The sequence below is a fragment of the Periplaneta americana genome, chromosome 8 (assembly GCF_040183065.1).
Source record: "Periplaneta americana isolate PAMFEO1 chromosome 8, P.americana_PAMFEO1_priV1, whole genome shotgun sequence".
Lineage (NCBI taxonomy): Eukaryota > Metazoa > Arthropoda > Insecta > Blattodea > Blattidae > Periplaneta > Periplaneta americana.
In genome coordinates, this window is record NC_091124.1 from 7,073,452 (window position 1) to 7,089,813 (window position 16,362).

The following is a 16,362-nucleotide window of genomic DNA, read 5'->3' on the forward strand; positions in this document are numbered from 1 at the left end:
GCATTTTCTTATTCCGTAGAGTAGGTTTAATTTTTACTTAATTAATAAAAAAAATGTTTCTCTCTTCTTAACTTTTACAATAAACTGTCTAGCTTTTATTAATCAGTTAATCTTTTAGTACATTGATTTTTATTGTGTTTGTAAATTTAATATTAATTGTAATTAAAATAGTAATTGTAGTCTTAATATTGTAGTTGTAATCCCCTGGTAGAGGGGAAGAGAAAGCCTGATGGCCTTATCTCTACCAGGTTAAATAAATAAATAAATCAATCAATATATATATATGAGGGGGATCCAGGAAATAACGACCATTCGCACATACCCGCCGCGCAGCCGACTCCCCTTCCTTGTTTGAAGGTCAACTGGCTTCGTTAACATGTGTTCTCATAATGTTGTGAGTACTGGTTGCAACAAGTCGCCATTGTGCATTTTGTGTTACTTCAAAATGAACGACGTGATTGATAATCCCGCCGACTGTGAGGTGAGGAGTGTGATTCAATTTTTGAATGCCCGACATTTGAAACCTGCAGAAATTTACCGGCAATTCAAAGAAGTGTATGGTGATACTGTAATGAATGAAAGAAATGTGAGAAAATGGTGCGAAATGTTCAACAATGGGCGAACAAATGTCCACGATGAAACTCGACCCGGACACCCATCACTCATCACAGAAGACCTGAAGACTAAAGTGAACGACAGAATCTTGCAAGACAGGCGCACATCACTCGACGAATTGCATATTGCCTTTCCTGACATTTCTCGTTCTTTGCTTGGTGAAATTGTGTCGCAACATCTTGGCTACCACAAAATCTGTGCACGATGGGTTCCACGGCAACTGAGTGACCAACACAAAACTCAGAGAATGGCCTCAGCATTGACATTCTTGATGCGATATCACACAGATGGAGACGCCTTTCTTGATCAAATTGTGACTGGTAACGAGACCTGGATGTCTCACAACACCCCAGAGACCAAGCGCCAATCACGTCAGTGGCATCATCCCTCATGACCCAAGAAACCGAGAAAATTCAAACAGACTCTCTCAACACAAAAAGTCATGGCTACTGTCTCTTGGGATCGCAAAGGTGTTCTTTTGCTGGATTTCATGCCAAAAGGCACTATGATCAATGCAAATCGTTATTGTGAGTCTTTACGAAAACTACGGCGAGCCATCCAAAACAAGAGGCGAGGAATGCTTTTGAGAGGAGTTGTGCTTCTTCACGACAACGCCCGCCCGCACACTGTTGCTTCAACTCGAGAATTGCTGGATCAATTCGGTTGGGAAATCTTTGATCATCCGCCCTATAGTCCAGACCTTGCTCCTAGCGATTTTCACCTTTTCACTAAGCTGAAAGACTTTCTGGGTGGTACGCGTTTTGGAAGTGATAAAGAGTTGAAGAAGACAGTGAACACCTGGTTTAATGAACTGGTGGCAGAGGAGTATAACACGGGAATTCTAAAGCTAGTGAACAGATACGACAAATGTTTAAATGTATTTCCTGGATCCCCCTCGTGTATATATATATATATACACACGAGTTAACAAAGGAAAATAAATTTGAGATAACTCTACAATAATATTATTAATAATGATGATGATGATGATAATAATAATAATAATAATAATAATAGTAATAATAATAATAATAATAATATTATGAGACTTGAATGTAATATGGAGTTCCTTTGGATAGGTTACAAGCCTGTCGCACAGTAGTCCAGTGGTAGGGCTGCTACCTTAATAGCCTTCTGGACAGGCGTTTATAACCTCTCTTACATCACTGATGAAGATATGTCAAACAAATTATCTAAATTTATAAAAATCACTGGCGTCATTAATGCCGTCTTCAAATCCTCCCATGTTCAGAAACATACAAGGCTAAAGGTATATAAAACACTAGCTCGACCGGTCCTCACTTACGGTAGCGAGGCATGGACAATCAGAAAAGCTGATGGGCAAAGGCTGACGACAGCTGAAATGAGGTTCATGCGACGAACAGCGGGATGCTCTTTGCTGGAACACCGTATAAATGTGCACATATTGCAGGAACTAAACATGGATGCTATAGTTAATTTTGTTCAACAATATCGACTTCAGTGGAAAAAACATGTCGAAAGGATGGATCGCACTAGATGGCCTAAACAGATTCTTACTTATGTACCAAGAGGAAAGAGGAAATTGGGAAGACCACGAAAGCGCTGGCATGAGACCTTAACAAATCCTGTAGTGTCTAATACGTGAGGGATATGATGATGATGATGATGATGATGATGATGATGATGATAATAATAATAATAATAATAATAACAATGTTAGCGGCAAGATCTGAAATCAAAGCCAAGCTAGGTTCAATCCCCCTTTTCAACATGTCTTATTTTTTAACGATTCGATTCTGTCATGTCAGTTTCTCATCACTCTTCAACTTGAATATTAGTTGGGATCGATTGTAGTAGATTATGGAATCAGGTCACACACAATATTTGAAGTGATAAAAATATAAGGCGAGGGATAATTTGTCATTGACATAATAATTTTCGTTTTTTTTTTATATTTACATCCATTATAATATCGAGAGCCTCATACAACTAGGACGTATCAACAAATGCAGCGTTAATGAAATATTTTAATGCAGTCTATTAATGTTCGAAGACAATCATTTGAGAACTACAAATGGCATGAGGAAGAATCAGAGAAAGTACCCTGTTAAGTAGACAAGCATAGAAAAAATTGGTTTACATTAAAATGGCTCTAATGAAAACGTGCAGTTTTGTTGGTACGTCCTTCTTGGAATGATGTCCTTGATATATTTTGTTTTAAAGTTTGTATATTATAAACTTTATTATTGTCGTTAACATCAATTTTAATTATTGTGGCACCTGACATGTTATTTTGAATATCTGGTGCCATGATAACCGTTGCTATCCTTCACCATATGTGGTCGATAATTTATAAATCAATTAATTACAAAATTGTATTATGAACACAACAATAGTGACAAACGTTAATGAAAATAAGGAATGTCGAAGCCTATTTCTGGCATAGTTAAAAAGAACACTGCCTAAAATGTTTAATATACTATATTTATACATAAGGATAATATTTTGATGTTGGAATCCAGGTTATATTTGAAGGATTAAAAGCAACAGCGATATAAGTCAGCAATTGCAAAAAATGAGATATATTTAACATTTCGCATTTATTGAAATATGTGTTGAAATACAATTTAAATGGCTATTTGTGCAAGTATAATGTTGTTTGATATTTTAAAAACAAAAGAAAAGTTCACAGATTTTTGTGGCCATCATAAGTGGAAATGTGAAAACACCTGACTTTCATCACTTTCGCTTTGAAACCCTCGTTTAGAAACTGCATTTAGAATAAGCTCACTATACCAAATTCACTCTAGAGGGCGAAAATGCTTTGACCGCAGCACAGAAAATCAGAGGAAGTCTTCGGAAATGCAATGTCAGAGAAAGAATCGCTAATAATATTAAAACATATAAGAATGAAAGAGAGGAATTTTCTTTCCCAGGAACGGAATGAATGCAAGAATACAGAAGATGGGGGGAAAAAGTCAAGGAAGGGAAAATTCTCCGGCTTTCCCCACTTCAACTCGAACACTGACCACACATAACCTGATACAATGTGTTTCTTCACAGGAACTCTCTACACTTGATTCTGCTGAGAGACAAAAACGTCTGTTGGAAGCAGCCAAGATTGGAGACGTTATACTGGCATCTGTGCTGCTGATGTTGGGAACACCAGTAGATACAGGGGAAGATTATGACAAAAATCCTCTTTGTGAGGCTTCCCGACAGGGGCACATCGAATTAACACAGCTACTTTTGAACACAGGTGCAAATTTTTCTGAAGGATATCTTTGTGATATATTCGGAGATGGATTTGAGTACAAAAAGATATTAACTCCCTTTCATTGCGCAGTGTGGTCGGGATCACTTTCTGTAGTAGAAATATTTCTTGCTCGCGGCATAAACCCAATCTCTAACAATGAAACTGTTCATGCTGTTCCACCCTTTCTGTTTGCGGCTCTGTCAGGATCTGTACCACTCGTCCAAGCATTCCTGTTGTGGGGCACTGATTGGAATTGCACAGACAGCGAAGATCGTACTGCGATATTTTATGCAGCACGATCAGGATCTGATTCACTTGTTCTTAAATTGATAGACTTAGGTGCGAAGCCACGGTCTGTTGATGTTAATGGTAACAGTCTCTTGTTCTTCGCTGCTAGATCAGGCTCCATGTCTGTAGTGAAATTTCTCTTGTCCCTTGGTGCAGACCCTTTGCATAAGAACTCTTTCAACGAAACAGCTATGGTTCCTGCAACACATTCAGGATCCGTTTTGATGATGGAAATATTTCTAAATTTGGGAGTGAGTCCTTCCTCACAGGATAGGCTGGGAAGGTCACTAATACACATAACAATCCTTAAAAGTGACTTTTTACTTACTCAGTTTCTTATCAGTGCTGGCGCTGAAGTAAATGTTTTGGACGACGAAGGTAAGACACCACTTCTTTTGGCGGCAGTTATGGGTCATTTGCAAATTACTCAGTCACTTATCAAAGCAGGAGCTCGGACAGACGCTGTGGACAGAGAGTTGAGAACAGCGCTCCACTTGTCAGCAAAAGAGGGTCACTTGCAAGTTACTCAGTACCTTGTCGAAGCAGGTGCTAGCATAAATATTATGGACAAAGAGGCTAATACACCGCTCCACTGGGCAGCAATGGAGGGTCACTTGCAAGTTACTCAGTACCTTGTCGAAGCAGGTGCTAGCATAAATATTATGGACGAAGAAGGTAATACACCGCTCAACTGGGCAGCATACGAGGGTCACTTGCAAGTTACTCAGTACCTTGTTGAAGCAGGTGCTAGCATAAATATTATGGACAAAGACGGTTATGCACCACTCCACTGGGCAGCAATAGAGGGTCACTTGCAAGTTACTCAGTGTCTTATCGAAGCAGGCGCTCGCATAAATATTGTAGACAATGGGGGTCATACACCACTGCACAGGACAGCAGAAAGGGGTCACTTGCAAATTACTCAGTATCTCATTGAAGCAGGTGCTAGCATAAATCTTATGGACAATAGGGGTCAGACACCGCTCCACTGGTCAGCAATAGAGGATCACTTGCAAGTTACTCAGTATCTTATCCAAGCAGGCGCTAGCATAAATCTTGTGGACAATGGGGGTCATACACCACTACACTGGGCAGCAAAAGGGGGTCACTTGCAAGTTACTCAGTATCTTATCCAAGCAGGCGCTGGCATAAATATTTTGGACGGAGTGGGTAATACACCGCTCCACTGGGCAGCTATGGAGGGTCACTTGCAAGTTACTCAGTGTCTTATCGAGGCAGGTGCTAGAATAAATCTTGTAGACATTAGGGATTATACACCACTGCACTTGGCAGCAATAAAGGATCATTTGGAAGTTACTCAATACCTCATCAAAGCAGGTGCTATCATAAATCATTTGGACAGTGGGGGTCATACACCACTCCACTGGTCAGCAATAGAGGGTCACTTGCAAGTTACTCAGTATCTTATCCAAGCAGGTGCTAACCTAGACGTTGTTGACAAAGGAAATTTAACACCACTCCATTTGGCGGCACTTAAAGGTTTCTTTGAAATTACTCAGATTCTTGTCAAAGCAGGCGCTAACCCAAACGTAGTGGACAATGAAGGGAAGACACCGCTGCATCTTGCGGCAGAAAATGGTAACTTGCAAGACGTTGATATTCTTATCAAGGCAGGCACTGACCCTGATGTTGTGGACAATGAAGGAAAAACATCCCTTCACTGGGCGGCATTTAAGGGTCATTTACGAATAGTTGAGTTCCTTATTAGTTCTGGTGTGAGCCCTACAGCTAGTGATAGAACTGGCAAGACACCCTTAGACTTGGCCAGGGAGGCGAACAGATCCACAGTAGTTGAATATCTGTCAGGAATGAAAAATGACATTAGGCTGTAGTTACACGAATTGTCTTGTGCCATGCTATAATGGTGTGATTATTGCATTCTGGGAGCATCACGACATTCTGAAGTTTAAGACACTTCCTCACATAGTTTCCTGTTTTACTGTATTATAATTACTAGGCTATATATTTATATTACAAGTGTTTATACCAGGGTTGCAGAACTGGGGATTAGAGGGAAGGAAGCATGGGAAAAAAGTTTGTTCCCTGTCCACAAATTCGTAGCCTTCAGTGACGTTTGGCAAGGACACTGAATATACTTTCTTTTTCCCCTATCTTACAATGACGCGAGGGTTGAAGGGAAGGGGTGAGTTACATGTTCCGGCTTGTGACCTATGTCTCAATTGTAGGACAGTTTTGCATCCCTGGTTTATATATTTTTTTTATTTGGAACAATTTATTGCACTGTACGTTATAATTTGCACAGTAAGATATGAACACAATAGAAGGCAATTTTAATTCTATTACATAAATTATTCGTAAATATTATTTTGTTTACTTACATTTATTATATATAAGAACATAACACATCATATTTAATATTACATTTATACTATTACTAGTGGCTTGTGCAGTATATGCCGCAAATTAAGTTCATTACACGTTCAAATAAAATTTTTTCAGATTTATTTTCAGTGAAGAATACCTTTTGAAAGTTATTTCCTTCCGTAATAATGAAACATATTCCCTCTGAATGTTTTTTTTTATGTCAAATACTTTTTCTTGAACCTAACCACCTTCAGTTTTAGAGTTTCAACGTGAAAACGCAAGTAACAATGTCAGGACGATCAGTGGGTTTTTCATGTGGGAGAAAAGAAATAGCTATTTCAGGTCATTGTGGATTGTAGGTGAAAGTTAAAAAAATGTCAGGTTTACTATGCTTTCGAACAATAGTATCTTGGTATAGCTTCTGCATGTAGAGGGTAAAATCATTTTATCCTGCTAAGAGATCTTGCTGAAATGATTGGGAGACTACATAATTTTGTAGGCTTCTTATTTTATCAGTAAGTAATACCTTTTGGTCTTTCTGTAGGAACTGTATTTTTTGCGCTCTCTCGAGCCAATACTGAAGAGAATGACGCATATAAATATCTACACTACGCCACCATGAAGTTTATGAAGAGACCCAACCCCACTTGATTAATAACTATAAAAATATTTGATTTTTAATAACAATATTATTATCTTACGTAAGTTTTGTAGTTGTATACTATATAGCTGCCACTCAGTAAATTATAGAAATGAAGATCTAATTTAAGATATTCTCCACATCTACTTACATAACCCCAAAACGTTTCACGTTCACATCAATACAGTATTAATATGTATAATTAACGAAAAATAGTCACACCATGGCATTAACTATAATAATATTTCATTTCTAATGGTAATAATGTCATCAAACCTCCTCAAGTTTTGTAGATTTCAATATCCAATACACAGCTGCATTCAGAAAATTACACACCGCAGAATCAGACCTGTAAATTATTTTTAGTAAGTCTTGAAATACGATTAAAGAGTAATGGAACGGAGAAAAAATTCTCTCCGCCACTGGGATTTCATCGTATGATGATGCAGAATATCTGCATGGAAATATCATATGTACTTCGGTACATTAGAATAATATACACAATAATATATAAGTCTTGAAATGTTTTAATAGCCAATTGAATTTGAACTCTAAATATGTCAGCAATCCTGTAGGTCATGGCCTTCATGTAATATCCTATTGTTTATTGTAGTGTGTGTTTTGTTTTATATTGAAATGCAATTAGTTCTCAAAACTGACGAAAGATGGATTTTGGAAAATAAGAAAATTATGTACAAAAACTAACTCTTCACTGAAAGTTACTATTTTTCTGAAAATCCTTAGATGCCAAGCTTCAAAATGACGGTTCATTCATTAAAATCCGTTCAGCCGTCTCCCGTAATTTCCATTACCAGTTCAAATTATATATATAGATATATATATAGCTGAAAAAAGCAGAAATCTCCAGATATCAATGAAATTCCAGCAGATTTAATACAGGAGAGTGGAGGTGCATTATCGAGCGAAATTTATAAGCCTGTACTTGCTATTTGGAAAAAGAAAATTGTACCAGAACAATGGAAGGAACACATAATTGTACCTATCTTTAAGTAGGGGGACAAGACTATCTGCAGTAACATTCGACGAATATTACTTTTGTTGACGTGGTACAAAATTACAAAATCTCCAGCCCATGAATTGCCCATACACTTTTCATTAATAATCTTCGATTTTTGAGTTTGCAAATTATTACAAATATCTTGTACGAACTGATGTAATAGCATTGTTTCTGCAACGACTTCGGAAGTTTCAGACCACAACAATTTAAATAGTATTCAAAAATACAAAACGATTTACTAGATGTGGAAAACAACAATTTAGCAAGAGTAGGCACTTGCAATCTTTATTTTAAATCTGTCGAAGTTTTATTTTCAAACTTTCATGCCTAGAAAGAAATTGATCAATACAAAGTCAGGCATCAGCAGTTAGCACTGAAGATGAAGTTCACTTCAGGAAAGAAAAGTTTCTTGCTGACTGATCCTTTTGATGCTGAGGTCCAGAGATCGTTCTTCTTATAATTTGTATAGTTTTTATTTTACGTTTTTCATAAGACATTGGAGATTTGTTGCATAAAATTTCCGTATGAGATGCAGCAGCTGCTTTCGCAAGTTGATTCCCTTTTTTTGTTTCCTGTGAATTTTGAACTTCTAATCTTTTTGAAAGAGCAATTGGGTTTGAATAATTGTTATATTTGTAATTTTTTGCATTCAGTGCTACTTGTGAGTCACTGAGTATACATGATTACTTTTAAAATGAATTGTGTAGTTTGGAAACTTTAATTTAGTCTAACATTATGCAGGATGTATGCAAATCGGTGTCAAATATATTGGAGATGTATTCCTAGCAACAAAACGTTAAATACTTTTACATCAACATAGTCCTGATAATCCTTATTTTCAGAGTTATTCTACTTTATTGCTAATATATAAGCTCCAGTTAAACAACTTTTCACAAAAATCTCTCAAAGTGGCCTCCTCCTGTCCTGTGGCCTGGGTTCTATGCTCTGGTACACTCTATTGAAAACGCCTGGATTGTTTTGTATTTGTTCAATCCATTTAGGATTTGCTGCCCCAGAACTTGAAAATTAGGCAAAAGAATTGCATAAACTATGGATATGAAATGTCCCCAGAGAGAAACATCTGTTAGGTTTAAATCCGTCGTCTATGTAGAACATGTTATTTCCAAATGAAAGAATAAAGAATGATTTAAAACAATAATATTGTGTATTTTATTACCGAAATGAAATTGTACATTGTTTAAACCAAAGAGTATCGAATAGAATAGAGTGGCCCATCCGTACTGAACAACATTAGACAGCTGAAGGCAGCACTAATGCGCACATTGCCATCTTGATACAACCCAACCTAGCATAAATAATAAATCTATAAAATACACTTATTGCAGGTTTATTGCAACATAAATCTTTTCTTTTCATGGTAAAGGGGGTAACAATCAAAATGTAATTGCTGAAAGAAAACAAACAAAAGTTCAGCTTCATTAATCCATGCTTTGCACCTTAAAACTTTGTAAACAACTTATCTTTTTAGTATTATTATACTTCTTCGGTGCATACTCTCTTGTATTTTTATTAAGGAACTGGATGATTGCTAAGGTTCGAACTATAGCCCACAACATTCGTAATATTAACATTTTTATTTATGAATATTTCATTTATCTATACAATCAACTACATTTACGATACTGTATCATTTGTATAGAATTCGAGGATGAAGAAAACATTTATGAAATTCTTTTAAAGTGTAAAGTTGTTTGAATGTTATAAGGCAGACGAAAGTAAGTTTGTTTTGTATTTTTGTTGAGAATAAAATCTTATTTTCTTTCCATTTGCAGCCATAATGTCATAATAAATAATGATGAAGTCATGGCATAATATATTCAAGAACCTGATGTTAACTACTGAAATAATCATAAAAGAGGCAGGAGCAATTATGTATATTTTCTCTCTCTCTCTCTTAAAACAAAACAAAAAGAACATAAGAACAGTAGGTTGTGTCCGAACGCAGGACCTGACGATAATAGGCCGGAATGCTACCATTATGCTATAAAGTAACACACAGAATACTTTAATTATAACTGTAGGTATCAGGCAACATGATCCAACAACATGTAACATTGCCTGTTCCCGAATTGTAGCGAAGATACCCGAAGGGAACTTGGCTTCTAGAGAGTACATGGTACTTAAAGGATATATGAAGAATATTGCGCACATGGCAAAATAATGACATGTTATTTACTGTAGGTGCCATCAGATGGCTCTGCTGCTACAGGAAACAACACACATTTGGATTCCTTAAGAATTTTTTGCTATGTCAGTTACGTTTTCTCAATTTTTCAACATGTGAATGGAGGAATGGTAAGTGAATGACTCTTATGCCTGTAATGAATTAATAAATCACATAATTAGAGTGCTATGCTTTCATCGTGGTAAATAATGAATGGAAAATTCTTAAGTGCATAATAAAAACTTCAAAGCTGTGGATATTACAAGTATTGTTCTCATGTTTTTAAAGATTTCTGTTTTGTCTGACTTTCGACATCGACATAAGCTTCCTTCAAAATATGTGTTGAAAATATTTCCGCTTCCTGTTACATCATTAACTCATGTGCGTTTTGAGATCTTCCTTATCTATTCAGTACATCATTTGACTTCTGGATGAGGTGTAACAGGAAATGTCCTGTGGTACATAATGTCGGCCTCGCAATCATAGCGTTGTTTTCTGGTCTTATCATTTTAGAGAAGCTTTGAATCCTGTTCAGTCAATTTTTTCAATTCAGGTCTTAATAATTTCTAAAATAGTTTCTGATCTTATTACATAGATTCGAGTTGAATCGTATAAAGTTTGATTTAAGAGTTCAGGAAATCGTGGAATTTATATTTTAATTTCTCAGACTTTGTAAAGTTCTTTAATATTAGTAAATCCATTTTTAGAGTTGAGGGACTCATGAAATCTATAGCATCTTGATTTGCTACAGATTAGAGACTAAATATATTTTCACAGTTCAGGAGCTCGTGGGATTAACAAATCTTCGGTTCTCACAGGTTAGCCGTGCAGAATCCTGCCAGATTTCTGCATTATTTCAGAAAATTGAAGGATGTAACAGCGTTACCTTTTCCTACAGATTCAAGTCACGTGCAGTCATACACGATCTATTGTTGTGATAGTTAAATCAGCTCATCCTAGGCTCCAGTTGACAATGGATTTTGCAGGACACATCGCTATACTCCTGGGGTGCATCATTGCATGTAAGTAACGCTTTTTAAAATTTTATCAGTTGTTTGCTTTGTTTCCAGTGTGGCAACCTGGACTGTATTATAATTTAATTACTTCTGGACTCTTCTTGTTGACATTCATACGAAATTAGAATTAGACTATATAACTGATATATTTATTCATTAATAGAGTTCTGCCCAAGGGCAAATTTTTCACTACAAACCCAACATTCTTCAACCTTTCCTGTTATTATTTTCATAAATGTATTTGCCACATTTTCTTCAAAGAATTTGCTATACATTTTGGTGTCAGTAACTAGTTAGAAATCTGGCTTTTCTTTCTTATTTCTCAGACAGAAAAAATAAAAAATTGTAATCTGCAAACAGATTTGCGTATTAATCAATAATCATTGTATTTATAAAATGTTAGTTTTTTTGTATATCGACAATAAATAACTAAAATTTGAAAATAAGAATGCCTATTCCTCCTCCATATTGGGCTCTTCTCGGCCCAATCTGTGGTTCTCACACTCATGACTCTGACTACATAACTGAGAAGGGAACCTCTGGTATAGATTTATAATGAAGTAACAATGTGCATTCAGATTTCAATAATTCACAAAATTATTAACTTTCAACAATATTGATCTGTCTCTGTGTGCCTGTTGCGTAATGTGGAGACCACTGAAGGAGAAACATCAAACTCTGTAGCATTTTTTGCAGAGGTTTGACCTTTTCGTAAGAGAAGTAGAGTATCATGATACACTTTAAACTCATTGAAATGTCTCATTTTGTCACTAGCTTTAATAAACAAGGTAATAATCAGCACTTGATACCATAGCAATGTCAGAAAGCTGACCAATTAGAAGTTGTCAGGGCCTTCCATAATCAGACTTTTCTTATTTCAGGTAATTACTCTGAATTGAGGCCGTTAATATTTAAAATTCTTAACCATAGACACAATATATGTTTCAGTTTATATATTTACCAATTTTCACCATCACAGCTTCGAAAACAAAAACCTGTACAATTTATTATGTTTGTTCCCAAATTGTTTTGAGCAGTGCTGTTGGACGAATGCCGTCTTGCACGCAGGTACATTTGTATGACTTTAATGTCCTTGTAGCATTTGATGTGTCCCATGTGCATCTCTTCATTTGCATCACAGTGCATAGGCGCATGTATAGGAAATTCTGATCCTGTGCAGGTGGTTTGCCAAACAACCATGACCTGTTACCAACCTGAACATTACAACAGCAGATATATTTGGACCTTCTGGAATAATCTCGAAGTTAGTCAATAAAATTTCCCGGGTTTTGCCTTTTCTTGTATCCGAAATTCGTTGTTATTGGAGAGATCTGAATTTAATTATAATTAGTTGTTTTACAGAATAGAATAGAAGTCCGTTATTAGACGATTGTGAAATTTCAGTACCCTTTTATCCCTTTTCCATTTACACCACAATGGGAAGAATACCATTGTGAAATTGATTCTTTCTTTATATAATAGGTAATTTTCTTACAGTATTGAATTTAGCACGTTTTGTAGACTGTTGTGAAATTATAGATTGTATGGCTGCTTGGATGTTCATGATAATGTTAAGAACTTCCTCTCTGAAGTGCAGTGAATATTATGTCCTTAATGAAGGACAACGACAGACTTTGAACTACCTGTTCTGATTCAGGTCACAGCTTGGTTCTAAAGCCCTTAACACCACATGTAGTACGCGTGAGAGAAGGGGTCAGCGTGACACTGGAAGCGTATGTGGAGTCAGACGAAGATAACCTGTGGTTCTTCGGTCCAGGAAATATGAAACTGGGAGATTTCGATCACAGAGTGACCATCACCAGGGAGGAGTTTAAAATAGAGCTTCATATCTGGAGGGTGGACCGGTTTCAGTCCGGCATCTACTTTTTGAAAGGGTTCGACGTCTGGAGTAATGAACGCCTCAACTGGACTGTGATCGTACAAGGTTGGTTCCCCATACTTTTGTGGTGGTATTTCACAACCAGGGCACAATGAATGCATGCCTGTTGAATCCGTGTCTGTGTGGTTGCAGTTGTTCCTGATTTTCACGTTTCCATGGAAACCGCCTCCTCGTGCGGCATCAGTGTTGAGGAACCAGAACTGAGCTGTGGAACTTCGCATGACGGTGGCATTACATGGGAGTATGAGGGGTGTGACGTCACCATCAGGGACTGGAACCACAATATAATGAAAGAATACGACCAATGTGGGGTGAGTGTTCCTCAGATATCTGATATGTAAAATGAGTAGATACATTGCATTTCACTCTTTTCACTTATTCTGCTGATGACTTAGGAAGAAATCAGTAGGAATACAGCTCAAGTTATACGGACTCAGAGTTAGTTAAATAAATGTACTTGTATGTAAGACAGTTTTCAAATCAGTTTACATAACTTAGAGAAAGACTGTCTTATGAACCAAAATGTTATATGGAACTACGTTGAATGCTTGGCTGTAATTGAAATACATACAGGGACTGCCTATCCATAAGAGCTGCGGAGCTGCAGCACTCCCTGCTTTGACAGGAAAATAATAATAATATTTGTTTTAATTTGTAGAAAAATTGTTACAGCTTTAATTGGTAAATTGTTTTATATTTCATCCGGCCAGGAATATGTACTATTATCTTGTAGATAATCTTTTTGCGGGTCGACTTTATTGGAATTGACACTGCATTCAAAGTCGTCCTGGGATCTGCAGGGTGGGCAGCTCATAGAGAGTAGAGAGGTGAAGGGAAACAGAGGGAAACTGCCACTGTTTAAAACCCATATTTCGCTGCAGTGGCTTGCAGAGCCAGGCCACAAGGAGAGATATTTCCTCCATCAAATGGATTCTCTATCCCCTTCAAACTTAATGGCAACATTTTTATTTTCTATTCACATACTTATTGTTGTAGAATCTTATCGAGTTAATATAACGAAATTAATATTTTTTGCCTTATTATTACGTATATATCCAGCCTCCAGTAGAACCTTAGGATTTGCCTTAACTCAAAATGATTACACGAGTAGAATCCTTTTGATATAGCACGTAAAATACGAAGGAGACTTCTTTCCTAGTTTTATAAAATTGTTGACCATCAGTATATCTGAGTGTTGCTTTGGTGTGACGTCTTAGTACCGTAACTTAACCAGTGCAAATGTGCAAGCATCAGTGTGTTTGTGAATTACGAAATATTAATTTTATTTTTCTCAACTTTCCCTCGTGGAGAAGATTGATGTAATGAAGTGAAATTACAGTGTCGTCCGTTACCTGACTTAAATCTTACTCAAACTTCATCTGGCCGAAATAGTGCATATATGTAAGAAAGTATAACAATGAAATTTACGCCAAGCATTTGTGGTTACGTGGATGTGAACAAAAAAAAAAAATGCTGTATTTTGTTTTCCTTGCCTCCTCTTCGGTGATGATCCTGCAGTGACTAGGAGTGGTGTGACAGATTTAGGATATTTGCCCCTAAAAATTAGAAAGCGCGAATCTTCGCAGTCTCCCCTGAAAAATGTTGTTTCATTGGCTATGTTAGGAAAAACTAATATTGCTGCGCAATTAAGTGAAGCGAACAGAACAAACATTCTCAAACATAATCAAGAAGTGAAAAAAAAATCGTGAAATTATTTTTAAAATATTGATTGTATCAAATTTTGTGGCCAATATGAACTTCCCCTTAGGGGACATGATGAAAAAACGATTCGAAGGACTCTGGTGTATTTCGTGGGTTGCAGCAGTCCGTGAGTAATCTAAACGAGCCTCACAAATCATTTGGAACATGCCACTGTTTAAAGGCAATTATAAAACAATTCAGGATGAACTGGTAGATTGCATGTTGAGTGTCTGCCAATTTGAAATTCAGACTGAAATCGATGGTATTAGTTTTTTTTTTCAGCAATTACGGCAAATGATGCCACAGACATCTCCCAACTAATACAGAAAGTTTTGGTTTTTCGATATGTAGTGCATTTATTTTTGTCCTATACTTATTAGTAATGATATCAAGAAGTGAAATTTTTATGTACCAACATCTACTGCAGCTCCCCCAATCCACAAGTTCACGAGCCACCATTGAATACATAGAACCAGTTTGTCGCCGCGTTTGAGATGAGATTAGTTACTGAGGACTAAGTATTAGTAAATCCGTGTTGTGTTGAGCTTTAGTTTATTTTTCACATGAAATAAATAGTTTAATTTGTTTTTGTAATCATTTGGAATAAATTTTGATCTGTAATTTGTAACATAATTTCTTTTCTCGTTTCTAGATAGAGGACTAATTACTGATTTCCTCGTAATGTAGAGATTGTACCATTTTTCATACTGGTGTTAAATATACACTATGAGTTAGTAAAGGAAAATAAATTTCACATAATCCTACAATAATATTATTAATAATGACGATGTTGATGATGATGATGATGATAATAATAATAATAATAATAATAATAATAATAATAACAATAATAATAATAACAACAATGTTAGCGGCAAGATCTGAAATCGAAGCTAAGCTAGGTTCAATCCCCCTTTTCAACATGTCTTATTTGTTAACGATTAGATTCTGTCATGTTATTTTCTCATCACTATTCAACTATTTTTTTTTTTAATATTTACATCCATTATAATATCAAGAGCCTCATACAACAAGGACGTATCAACAAATGCAGCATTATTGAAATAATTTAATGCAGTCTATTAATGTTCGAAGACAATCATTTAAGATCTACAACTGGCATGAGGAAGAACCAGAGAAAGTAACCTGTTAAGTAGACAAGCATAGAAAAAATTGGTTTATATTAAAATGGCTCTAATGAAAACGTGCAATTTTGTAGGTACGTCCTTCTTGGAATGATGTCCTCGATATATTCTGTTTTAAAGTTTATTATTAAAAAATTGTATATTGTAAACCTTATTATCAGGGAACGGATTTATATGGACTAAAAATATATGAAATATGTAAATATATATGTAGTTATTTTTACCAAAATATGGAATTAAATATGGATTTTTACCAAAATATGGAATTAA

The 16,362-nt window shown here is 36.1% G+C and overlaps 1 protein-coding gene across 8 annotated transcripts in view; it reads left to right on the plus strand.

The window, feature by feature from the left end:
* LOC138704439 (ankyrin-1-like) overlaps window positions 1–16,362 on the plus strand; it is a 55,886-nt gene that overhangs the window by 29,912 nt on the left and 9,612 nt on the right. For 6 of the 8 annotated variants that reach the window (XM_069832314.1, XM_069832312.1, XM_069832313.1 and 3 more), the window contains exons 5-7: window positions 11,229–11,352; window positions 13,004–13,291; window positions 13,379–13,557. In XM_069832314.1, the coding sequence (XP_069688415.1) occupies window positions 11,229–11,352; window positions 13,004–13,291; window positions 13,379–13,557 (591 nt within the window). Of the gene's footprint in view, window positions 1–3,660; window positions 10,045–11,228; window positions 11,353–13,003; window positions 13,292–13,378; window positions 13,558–16,362 lie in introns of those variants that run through there. The other 2 variants (XM_069832316.1, XM_069832317.1) reach the window with 2 other exon arrangements.